The following is a 12399-nucleotide window of genomic DNA, read 5'->3' as shown; positions in this document are numbered from 1 at the left end:
AAGAAAGAAAGAGAGAGGGAAAGAGGAGGAAGAAGATGCAAGAAGGCAGAGGAGGAAGGAGGGGGGAAACGGGAGCGGAGCTCGGCCCGGAAGCTAGGTGAGTTTGGCATCTGAGCCGAGGGACCCGAGCCTGCGACGTCGCTGCTGATCAGTGCTGAGTATCTCGCCTCTCTCCCTGATGGGATTCCCGTCCGCGCCGTCTCGAGCCTGCTGCGCCCCAGTCTTCGGCCCTCGCCCAGGTTCACTGCAGCTGTTCAGAGGTCCCCAGAAGCTGCTGCTGGCGAACCCGCTACTGCAGGGACCTATGGTGAGCAAGGCTAAACCTGGCGAAGGGCGGAGTGGGGTGCTGAGGCGCATCCTTGAGGGGAGAAGTAGGGGATTCTGGTTGTGGTCGAGGCAAAATATGTTACCCCCGCCCCCCAAAGGTGGTACTAGAGGTTACTAGAGGTAGGGATGCTGGTGCTGAAAGACACTTCCATATACACTTATTGCCTCTGCCCCGACAACTTTCTCCGTTCGGTAGCCCCGGGCGACTTCACCGTTTAGTAGGTTCGGGACAGGAAAAACAGGGGAGAGGAGAAGCCTTTCGTTGGAGGTCGTTGGGAAAGACTATGGGATCTTAAGCGGAACATGCCGCTCGTGGACTAGCATTTGCGACTGTCCGGCGGGAAGAGTCGGAGAGAAAAGGGAGAGGTGGCTCTGAGGTCCGGAGAAAGTGAGGGGATTGAGGGGCGTCGAGGTGGAGAGAGAACACCTAACCTGGGCTGGTTCGGTGGTGGGAAGCGCAGTTCTGCGGTTTCTGGAGCGTGCGCGCCGCCGGAGGGCTGCGTCTAGGGGAGTGTCACCCAACCCAGCCAGCCCCCAGTAGGCGAAAGCCCCTGAGCGCAGGCGAACCGCAGTTGCCCAACACGCCTACTCCACGAGCTATTCTCGTGGAGTTGGAGCATCCAGGGAGTCGCTCTTCCATCATTTCATGGTGTAGGGTCTGTCGGGACGATGGCCGGGATGCTAGCCGCTCTGGGGATGCAGGTTCCTGGGTTGTCGTGTCCTTCGGAGAGTCGCTGGCAATATGCACATCGGACGCACTGCTCTTACTGGCCCTCCCGGCCCAAAGCCGACGGGAGAGGGTCCTGGGGTTCTCAGGTCCCTGCAGACCCCTGCCCGCGGGAGCTGGGCCAGCGGCCTTAGACGCTTCCCGGGCACCAACTGGTGGATGGTTAGCATCGCGTTTTATGAGCTGAAGTCTTTGTGAGACATTAAAACCTCGAAAGACATTGAGTTGGTAAACTGAGGCCAGCTCTGAACAAACTTTGGAGTTAGGAGAAAACTCGAGCAAGAAAGGAAAAGACAATTGCCACAAGATCCATCCCAGACCCCCAAGAAAAATTTCTGGAGACGAAAGTGATTTTCGGCTTTTATCTCTTAATTAAGAAAATTGGGGGAGAAAAATGTGATTAGAGAAGAATCCTTCTGAATCTGACACTGAAACACAACTCCCTCTTCCCCAGGTTTCTGGGTTTTAGCGCAGCGCGCTCTCGCGCGGCGCCCTGGAAGATTCTTAGGGTCGGACGATGGTCTGGGGACTGCGGGGCTCCCACCCTTTCCACTGTCCCTTCGCCCGCGGGGACCGGCCCTTCTTCGTCTGCTTTTCCCATTTCTGGAGCTCCTCCCACGGGCATTTTGAGGGGTCTAGGCGTCTCAAAACTCTTTGCTCTTCCAAACCCTTTCGCAGTCAGCCCCAGCCGTGGCTCGGGAGCGGGAAAACCTAAAGCCGGTCAAAAAGCAGCGCGACTCTCGCCGGGTGTGGACCGTCGCGCAGGGGCGCCAGCGGCCTCCGCAACTCGGCCAGCGCGGTGTCTGGCGGCGCTGGGCAGCCGCGGCCGGAGAGAGGGCTAAGCGCTTGATCCTTTCCCCCTCTTCCTCCAAGTGCCCCCAAGTTTGCGAGGGAGAGTGAGGTGGGCAACTTGAGCCCTTGAGCTCTGAAGCGACCCGAAGCAGCATCTGGGAACAACCCCAGGAAAGGGCAGCCGGTGCCCTGCGCTTTGCAGCGGGAATCGTGGGACTCAGGACCCTGGGGCGGGCCGGGCTGCCGCAGAATTGCGTGGGTCAGGATTTTGAAAAGGCCCCGGGCTGCCGCAGTTGGTAGGTCAGGTTTTTTTATTTCTTCTTCTTCTTTTAAGGCCCCTGTGCTGAGCGACCCACGCATGCAGCCTCTTCGGTTAGAATCAGAACCCTAGTAATTCCTTGAGCTGTGGGTTGGTAAAATTCTTGAAGAAATATTTGCTGCGACTCTGCAGCTGGTGCAAAGGAGGAAGGGGGTGGGGGGAGGAAGTGGCGGGGGAGGAGTAGTGGTTTAAAAAAGACGTGCTGGGGAGAGAGCGAGAAAGAGAGACGCAGACGCAGAGGTCGAGCGCAGGCCGAAAGCTGTTCACGGTTTCCACGACTCCTGGGAATGCGGTGGGATTTCCTTTCTGCGGCGGGTCGGGAGTTGTAAAACCTCCGCGACCTTGAGACCTGAAACATGTGATGCGCCTTTTCTCAGGAGATGCCTCTTTACGAGTCTGTCGCGAGCCTTGCATCCCTGCGCCTGCCGCCGTGCCTTGAATGGCCCGCCGACCACTTTGGGGATTTGCTTTGCTTGACGGGGGATCGCCGTAGTGCGGAGTTTTTCTCCGTAAAGGAACGGGAGGAAGGAGCCTAGCGGCGGCTTTCTCACCACCTTCCCACACCGATAACCGCCTAAATATCTCCCCCTCCCGTCCCGCGCGACAGGGTCCGCAGCTTTGGGCTGGGAGCTAAAGCGGCTGTCCAGTTCTCGACATTCTCAGGCGTTCGCCAGGGGGTTACTAGCTGTCACTGGGAGCAGTATTTGGCCTCTCCGAGACCCTGGGGAGGAAGTGGGGTGCGCGCGGCGTGTGTGTTTGTGTGTCCCTCAGCGCTTTCCTTTTTAAATGACCCTCGGTGTTGAGGCTTTCGGCGGCTGAAACTCCCCGGCCCCCTATCCCGGCCCCACTGGAGGCGGGCTCGCGCTGAAAGGCGCAGCCCCTACGGTACTCCCCAGACCCTTGGCTTCAGGCCGCTGGCACGAGGGCCCAGCCCGACGCCCCGAAGGCTACAGGTAGGGGCGAGGACCACGTCCTCCACGCGCCGCACCCAGACACCCGCCGAGGGCTCCGCAGAGCGCCACGGCGAGCTCCTCCCGGACCGCTGGAGGTTTGGGGCTGCGGGCGGGGAGGCCGGCCTCTCCGGGAGGGGGTGGGGCCCGGGGCGGGAGGGGTTGGGGGCGGGGGCGGGCGCGCGGGCCCTTTCACCGCCCGCCTCGGGGAGGGCGGGCTCCTCCGTGCGTGGGGCGGGGCCTCTGCGCTCACGTGACTCATAGGGGCTGGAAGAAAAACAGAGTCCGTCTGCGCCAGTCTCATTATATTCAAATATTCATTTTAGGAGCCATTCCGTAGTGCCATCCAGAGCAACGCACTGCCGCAGCTCCTCTGAGCCTTTCCAGCAAGTTTGTTCAAGATTGGCTGTCAAGAATCATGGACTGTTATTATATGCCTTGTTTTCTGTCAGTGAGTAGACACCTCTTCCTTCCCTCTTCCCGGGAATTCACTCTGCCCTCCCCACCCGCGCTCGCCTTGTGTCCCTCCCGTCGGACCTTCCTTCCAGAGTCCACACTCTTCTTTCTGGCAGCGCTGTCGCTTTCTTCTAGGCCGGGCAGCCACTGCGCTCGGAGCCTACCGGTTCTGGTTGAAGTGCAGCTTGCTCCACTGGCTCTCTGTCTGATCACTGCGTTACAAGAAAGGGGAGCGAGAAGGGGCTGAACAAACGGAAAGTCCTCAGTCGGGGGAGTTGACCGCCCCCCTCCCCACATGACTGGGAGCACCCAGTGCCCCTGTGGCGCGCTCCTAGCTGCTTGTCAAAACTCACAGAGGTCGCCCTTGGAATCATCCCCTCCCACACCCCCTTCCCTGGGAGTGAGCGAGAGGGCGCGATCAGATGCTTTTTGCTGGGCATTTCAAAACTCCTCAGCCACAGTAAAATAAACCCTCTGGCCACTCGGTACGCTCCCAGATCCTGCCGCCCCGTGTCTTCACCCTGCTCCTGCTTCTCTGCTTTCCCTCCCTCCGAACCAGCTGGAAGTTGTGGAAGTCGGGCTAGGAAGGGCGGAGGAAGAAGGGGGGTGGAGGAGAAGGGAGAGAGAGGCTGAAGGTCTGAAGTGGAGAGGAGAGCGCTGGCATTTGAACTCTCCCTCCCCCACCCTTCTTTACCTTCTCACTGTTAACTGTTTATCCCTAAAGAAGCCAAGCTGAGATCATGGCTCAGATAGCAGTTGGGACAAAAAAAGATTAACAGGATGGAGGCTATCTGATTTGGGGTTATTTGACTGTAAACAAGTTAGACCAAGTAATTACAGGGCAATTCCTACTTTCAGGCCGTGCATGGCTGCAGCTGGTGGTGGTGGTGGGGGGGGGTGTGTGTGTCAGAGGAAGACACAAACTTGATCTTTCTGACCTGTGTTACTTCTGGACCCTCTAGCTGTAGCTCTCCACGCCTATGCAGAGACATCTCTATTTCTCTCTAGTTATTGGTGTTTATTTATTCTTTACCCTTCCACCTCCTCCCCTCCCCAGAGACACCATGATTCCTGGTAACCGAATGCTGATGGTCGTTTTATTATGCCAAGTCCTGCTAGGAGGCGCGAGCCATGCTAGTTTGATACCTGAGACGGGGAAGAAAAAAGTCGCCGAGATTCAGGGCCACGCGGGAGGACGCCGCTCAGGGCAGAGCCATGAGCTCCTTCGGGACTTCGAGGCCACACTTCTGCAGATGTTCGGGCTGCGCCGCCGCCCGCAGCCTAGCAAGAGCGCAGTCATCCCGGATTACATGCGGGATCTTTACAGACTTCAGTCTGGGGAGGAGGAAGAGGAAGAGCAGATCCAGGGCATCGGTCTGGAGTATCCTGAGCGCCCCGCCAGTCGGGCCAACACCGTGAGGAGCTTCCACCACGAAGGTCAGTCCCTTACCTGGAATCTGGACTGGGGTGGGGCAGTGGAAGCTGTGGGAAGGCGAGGAGTTCAGGTTACATCAGAGCCCCAAATCCAGGAGACTGGGAAAAGAGAGCTGCTTACCTTCAAGAGTCTCCAGAGCTGTGGCTGAATTTATTTTTTGGAGACAGAAGGGAAGGGAGGGGTCGGCGAGAAGGGAATGACACCACTCAGACGTGGGTTAGCCCCTGCGGTGTGTTTTTGCTATATCAAAGCCTTTTATGCCAGGTTTTCTGCCTTTTTTTTTTTTTTCCAAAGCACCTACTGAATTTAATATTACAGCTGTGTGTTTGTCAGGTTTATTCAATAGGGGCCTTGTAATCCGATCTGAATGTTTCCTAGCGGATGTTTCTTTTCCAAAGTAAATCTGAGTTATTAATCCACCAGCATCATTACTGTGTTGGAATTTATTTTCCTCTCTGTAACATGATCAACAAGGCATGCTCTGTGTTTCCAAGATCGCTGGGGAAATGTTTGGTAACATACTCGAAAGTGGAAGAAGAGGGAGAGGGTGGCTGTGTGCATGTTCCCTCCTGCCTCTGCTCTGTTGGCCCCTCTTCTTCTTTACAACCACTTGTAAAGAAAACTGTGTACACAAAGCCAAGAGGGCTTTAAAAGGGGAGTCTGATGGTGGTGGAGTAAGGAGTTGACACATGGAAATTATTAGACATGTAAAGGAGGTTGGGAGATTCTGTCTTTGGTGCTTGCTGAATGCTAGCTAGGCTTGGCTGGTCTGCTCACTGCCTCATTTATCTGCTCTGTGAAATTAAAGGTATGCTTATTTCTCCCAAATAGGCTTCCACTATAAACAGAGTTCACTACTCATCACCCAACTCTTAGCTGTTTCTTGACTTTTCAGTCTCTGAAAAAGCTCATTTGCTTTTTTTCTCTGTTCTCTTATTTTTTTTCCTCCCCAATGGTGCCTAGAACATCTGGAGAACATCCCAGGGACCAGCGAAAACTCTGCTTTTCGTTTCCTCTTTAACCTCAGCAGCATCCCAGAGAACGAGGTGATCTCGTCTGCCGAGCTTCGACTATTCCGGGAGCAGGTGGACCAGGGCCCTGACTGGGATCAGGGCTTTCATCGTATAAACATTTATGAGGTTATGAAGCCCCCGGCAGAAGTGGTGCCTGGGCACCTCATCACACGACTACTGGACACAAGACTGGTCCACCACAATGTGACGCGGTGGGAAACTTTTGATGTGAGCCCTGCAGTCCTTCGCTGGACCCGGGAGAAGCAGCCCAACTATGGGCTGGCCATTGAGGTGACCCACCTCCATCAGACACGGACCCACCAGGGCCAGCATGTCAGGATTAGCCGATCGTTACCTCAAGGGAGTGGGGATTGGGCCCAGCTCCGGCCCCTCCTGGTCACCTTTGGCCATGATGGCCGGGGACATGCCTTGACCCGACGCAGGAGGGCCAAGCGTAGCCCCAAGCATCACCCACAGAGGGCCCGGAAGAAGAATAAGAACTGCCGGCGCCACTCGCTCTACGTGGACTTCAGTGATGTGGGCTGGAATGACTGGATTGTGGCCCCACCAGGCTACCAGGCATTCTACTGCCACGGGGACTGCCCCTTTCCACTGGCCGACCACCTCAACTCAACCAACCACGCCATTGTGCAGACCCTGGTCAACTCTGTCAATTCCAGTATCCCCAAAGCCTGTTGTGTTCCCACCGAACTCAGCGCCATCTCCATGCTGTACCTGGATGAGTATGACAAGGTGGTTCTGAAAAATTATCAGGAGATGGTAGTGGAGGGATGTGGGTGCCGCTGAGATCAGGCCTTCTTTGGGGACACACACACACACACACACACACACACACACACACACCCCATCCACTACTCACCCACACACTACACAGACTGCTTCCTTATAGCTGGACTTTTATCTTAAAAAAAAAAAAAAGGAAAAAAAAATCTAAACATTCACCTTGACCTTATTTATGACTTTACGTGCAAATGTTTTGACCATATTGATCATATATTTTGACAAAATATATTTATAACTACATATTAAAAGAAAAAAATAAAATGAGTCATTATTTTAAAGGTAAACTAAGTTCTTTTTATCTTCAATTCTTTCTCTTTTCCTACACTCTGTCTCTTTTGGAGGAGATTTTTTTCTGTTAAGGTGGGGTTGGGGTACAGCAGAGGGTGGTACTTGGGGGTGGTTAAGTTGGAAGACAGGAAGTAGAATGATGGTGGAGGATGGGAATCGCCAGGGTGAATTGTTCTCCACTTCTGTTTAATGTTAACAAGGATAAGGAGGCAGCACCCTCTCCCATCTGGATGGCACATGCCTTGGAGAAACAGTGGGATGAAAGGAGTAGGCTGGATTAAAGACTCAGTTTTGGGCTCCTTGTATATCCTCTGTTTTTGTTCACCTGTTAGAGGTGTGTCCCAGCAGAGTGTGATGGGTAAAAGTCTCAGCTCTAGGGAAATGGTTCCCACTTCTGCTTTTATGATACCTCAGGGTGTCTCCAGTTGCTACAGGCACCGATATTTTCACACCAAAATGAATTTGCACACTCACATTTTCATGTGTCGGTGTGCGTGTGTTAGGAATTTTTTGGTTGCTTTTGTGTGTGTGTGTCTTTTGAGAAGTGGATTTTATCCAAAAAGGCAAATAATCTGCCTTACTTTCCAAAGGTTTGGTGATCCGCTATTTTAATATACCACATGGTAGAAAATTCTCCAGTGTCTCTGAACTTTCCCCTCTTGTCTCCTGTTCCCCCAGATGAAGGCTTCCATTGAGTTCAAAATTCCAAGAGATTGAGCCGGGTAAGGACTGGCAATGGGGTCAGATACTGAAAGATCAGAATTTCTAAGTGGGCATTATGAAAGTGTCCCACTGAATAGAATCAAATACCAACTCCCTTGATCTCTGCTCTCCTCCCCACTTCCCTGAAGCTGGGCAGTAAGTGATATACCTGGTGGATGTGATGTTCTGAGCCAGGGTTTCTTCAAGCAGAAAGCTCAGTTTGGGGCCAGACTAAAGAAGGAAAATGCTGATGTGCTTGAGCAGTCTGTCCCTGAGTTCAAGGCTTCCAGTGAGGCACAGAAGTGGCTTTCTGGAAGGACAGGGATATAGGGGCTCAGAACCAGAGGATATTTGCATTTTCTTACTCTCCACCAGCAACTACATTATGCCTTGGGATGTTAGTTTGTTTGGGCTCATTTTGTGTGTGTGTGCATGGGCTTGGATGGGTTTGGGGCAAAAGCAGTGTGTCTCTGTGTAGTGTGTGGGGTGGGCTGTTAGGAGTGCATTCTTTGCCCTAGGATGTAGGTGTGAGTGGCAGTGGTGGTGCTGTGTGCCCCCCCTCACCACCATTCCTGTACACACACTCTTCCATGTGCTCTTGGGGGTGGGGTGGGTGAAGCAGGACTCATTTTTGTTTTTAATTACTGAAGTCCTACAATCCTCCGAAAGGAGCAGCTTAGTGGAAACCAATAAAAATAGAAGTGGAGCGGTTGCCAAAGCCCCAGCTCCCTGGAGAGCACAGGTGGAGAGAGGAGATCAGAGCCCCAGGCAAAGGCAGCAAGACTCCACAGTTCCTCCAAAACTCCCTGCGAAGAGGGTTACTTCCCCCCTCCCCCAGCCCCCCAGGTCGCTGCCCCTTTGATTAATAGTAAGGAGGTCGAATAAATCATTTAGGGGAAGCCCATTATGCGTTCCCCTCAGGCAGCCTCGTCTTGTTTTGCCCGTTTTCCAGCAACTTTCTGAAACGTCCCTGTCATTGAAGAGGAACCCGCAGATCTCTAGTACTTGGGCAAATTATCCGAGGGCAAATCCTGAGCCCAGTGGCTGCCAGGCTCCGGTCACTTTCTAGCAACCACCTTCCCCCAAACATCCACCCTCCTCTACTGGCTTATTTTCAGGAATGGATAATGTTGTTTATTTGTTCAGCCAAATATTTGGTCTGGGGAATTTACCGTGAAATTCTGTGAATTGCATATACCTAGTTAACAAAATAGTCCTAATGTCACAAAATGTTAGCATGGAAAACAATGAGCTATGGTCAGTTTTAACTCTTCGAAGTCTGTTTGAAGGCATAGTCCGGGAAGATAAGGAATTGAATGTGTATGATTATTTAATTTAGGTTTCAGGTGGTTTTTTTTTTCTTTTTACACTTTTGACTAATAACGCTCGACCGAGTACCTTACGGAGGCTGTAGGGTGATTCTTGTCATTGCTTTTGGATCAAACCCCATCCACCCACCCCACCGAGTGTCCCGCCCGCCCCCGCCCCCAGAATAATGTTCCCATTACTTAAAGATGGGGCGGGAGCATCACTCGAGTTCAACAAAGTCGTAACCACATCAGAGGAGTTGCTCGGTAGATCCCTGTCCAACCCTGAAACTGGAACCGGCTTCCTAGGAGCTTAAGAAAAAAAAGCTGGGGGGGGGGGGGAGGGGGTGGCCCACATTCCCCGACTTTCGTTGCATAATTCGCCCTGAACCTGCCAGGTGACCTGCTGACTTTGTTTTCTGTCTTGACTGTGCCTCATTCCACCACCCCCTTGCCGCCGGGCAGCGCCACACTGAGAGGGCTCAGGGCAGCCGAGGAGCTGGCAGCCCCCAAGGATCACCCGGCCTTGGCGGGTTGTCAAGGTTGGTGGCGGGCTCCGCCTCCTCCACCCGCCCCCCATCCCCCGCCAACAACGCCCCTTTCCGGAGCTCCAGCCCCACTGCAGTGGGGATGGCAGGGGGCGTCCTCCCTGCTGGGGATCAAATGGCGCACCCGGGGGCTGCGTGTAGCAGCATCGAGGGCTCTCCCGGTGCGGCCAGATCGCAGGGGGACCCCGTGCGCAGGTGAAGCCGGATCTGATTATCTCACGCGGGTGCGAGTTGTAAAGGCAGGTCCGCAGGTTTCTCGCCAAATAAGGTCAAGCAGCCATGCAGGGTGTGGAGTCTGGGGAGAAAGCTCGCCTGGGTAGACCCCTGTAAGAGGGGTCGAGATCTTGGGTTTTCAGTAGGGGTGGAGAGCAAGAGTTAGGGAGCTCACCGTGGGCTCACACCTTGGAGAGACTGAATGGGGCACGCGCGGGTGGGGAGCAGAACGAGGGCAGACTTTCAGACGGGGCTGGCTCGCCGCCCTCTCCGCTGCCTCAGGACATAGAGCCCAGGGTGGCGGTTGGGGGCGGGGGAGGGGGTTCGGCTGAACCGCCACCACGCCTTTCCCATCTGTTGGGGAAGGGAGGGGAATAGAGGAGGCTGGGGTGTGCACCAGTGGAGTTGGCTGATTTCTTTCAGAAATGAGATGCCAAGCCGGTAATACTTGACGGCACCTCAGCTGACCTCCTCTGGACCAGGGAGTCACAGTGCCGCGCGTCGCTCGCCACTCAAAGGCCGGAGCTCAGGATGGTGTTAATATTACATAAGGGGAACCTAGGAGAATACAGCTTCTGACCCAAGTCTCCAAACTTTCCTTAATGATGCTTTTGTTTCAGCAAAGAGCAAATTGTGTAAGATATACACACTCTTTTTAAAGTGAAATGCATGCTAAGTCGCTTCAGTCGTGTCCAGCTCTCTGCGACTCCATGGATGATAGCCCACTAGGCTCCTTTGTCCATGGGATTCTCCAGGCAAGAATAATGCAGTGGGTTGCCATGCCCTTCTCCAGGGGATCTTCTGATCCATGGATCGAACCTGCGACTCTTTTGTCTCCTGCATTGGCATGTGGGTTCTTTACCACTAGCGCCACCTGGGAAGCCCTTTAAAGCGAAAAGAAGAGTGCGAAAACAACGTTGGTGACCTACATTACCTGAGAATCAGAAGGTTGTTAGTATTCCCTAGAGCAGTTCAGGGCTTCCCTGGTGGTTCTCAAGGTAAAGAATCTGCCGGCAATGCAGGAGACCTGGGTTCCATCCCTGGATGGAGAAGATCCCCTGGAGAAGGGAATGGCTTCCCTCTCCAGTATTCTTGCCTGGAGGATTCCTTGGACAGAGGGGCCTGGAGGGCTACATTCCATCTGATCCCAAAGAGTCAGACACAACTGAGTGACTAACACTGAAGAGTTTAAGATAATTGGTGGGCTGTCAAGTAAGAAATGATACAGAATTACTCAGGTGCACCCTTTGAGATAGACTAGCACAATTTTGAAAACTTAACTGGGAGTAGGTTAAGTGTTAGCAATTGGACCCGGGTGGTATTGCAAGGGTCCCATTTTTCTATACTTTCAGCATTTAGGAGTAAACGAAGGGGTCAAAACTGCAGTGGTCACTCATGAAGAAAAGTGGCTTGTTTTAGGGGAAAATAATTGATTGCTTTAATATTTTTTTAAAATCACAGGAACTTTTGAAAGATGAATTAAAAATTAAAGATGTGCAACACTTAGTCCTAGAAGAAAATAATATTTCTCACTGAGGAAGCCATTTGAAATCACCATAAGTCACCTTACTTGAGGAATTAACTGAGTGAAGCAAGTTCCAGTTGTCTCTGCTTTTTCTCTTTTCAAAATATTCTCTATAAACCCTGAATGTAAATGCTGTTATATAGTTCAAAACAAACAACTCAGAAAATATAATACTGTAGTGCTAACTACTATCGAAATGCTTGTCTCAAAAATGTGAAATTTCAGAAAAAGACAGGATGGAACAATAATTTGCTGAGTTACATTTCTTAAGAATTTCTTAGGGCCTGCTTTCAGTAAGTAGGTTTCATCACATTCTTGAAGAAAAGATCTCATTGATCTCTCTTGACTCTTTATAACTTGATTTCTAATAAAATATTTAAAAACAAGACCTCTATCATAAATCCTTGAGCCCTGTAGCCAAGGTGCAAGTAGATTCTAGTTTTGCATAGTTTCATTGTCATTACTTTAGCAATATCTTTAGTTTTATTAACTGAAGGCCTGGCCAGCAGATAATTTTCTAAAGGATCCAAAGCACACTGATTGAGAGTTTAAAACACTGGGCTCTATCATTTACCCCTGAAATTGTTTCTCTGTCCCTCTGGTATCAGCAACTATCATGTACATAGTTGCCCTTGATTCCTTTGAGAAAAGATATAATAACTATGTTCATCTCAAGGCTCATGCTAATTTTTTAATTCTTGTCATTTGGTTTTCAAAGCAATTTGTTATTGAGGTAGGACCCAGGGGAAGAGCCAAAGACATGCACATTATAAGAGAGGGAGGGAGAGAAAGAATTTCTGATTGAATTCAATTTGCTTTAGCCTTCAAAAGATGATTATGAAAAACAATAAAGTACTCTTTTTCTATGGTAACAACAGGTATGGTTAAAGCTATACCCATTTTCCTTTGAATTCACCTAGGATTCCAAAGTAGAAAAAGATGTATCTTTTAAGAACTTATAAACCTTCTTTAATTAGTCTGTGAGTGCTATAT

General features: G+C 51.8%; 1 protein-coding gene across 2 annotated transcripts; it reads left to right on the top strand.

Moving 5' to 3' along the window:
- BMP4 (bone morphogenetic protein 4) lies at nucleotides 1-7107 on the top strand. Of its 2 annotated transcripts, XM_024997309.2 has the most exons (4): nucleotides 1-97; nucleotides 3442-3566; nucleotides 4682-5008; nucleotides 5970-7102. In XM_024997309.2, exons 1-4 carry the CDS (start codon nucleotides 36-38, stop codon nucleotides 6824-6826), a joined length of 1371 nt encoding a protein of 456 aa, XP_024853077.1. In that variant the 5' UTR covers nucleotides 1-35; the 3' UTR covers nucleotides 6827-7102.
- Nucleotides 7108-12399: the final 5292 nt, after the last annotated feature.

Source organism: Bos taurus, chromosome 10, assembly GCF_002263795.3.
Source record: "Bos taurus isolate L1 Dominette 01449 registration number 42190680 breed Hereford chromosome 10, ARS-UCD2.0, whole genome shotgun sequence".
Classification (NCBI taxonomy): domain Eukaryota; kingdom Metazoa; phylum Chordata; class Mammalia; order Artiodactyla; family Bovidae; genus Bos; species Bos taurus.
This window is presented reverse-complemented; position numbering and strand designations above follow the sequence as displayed.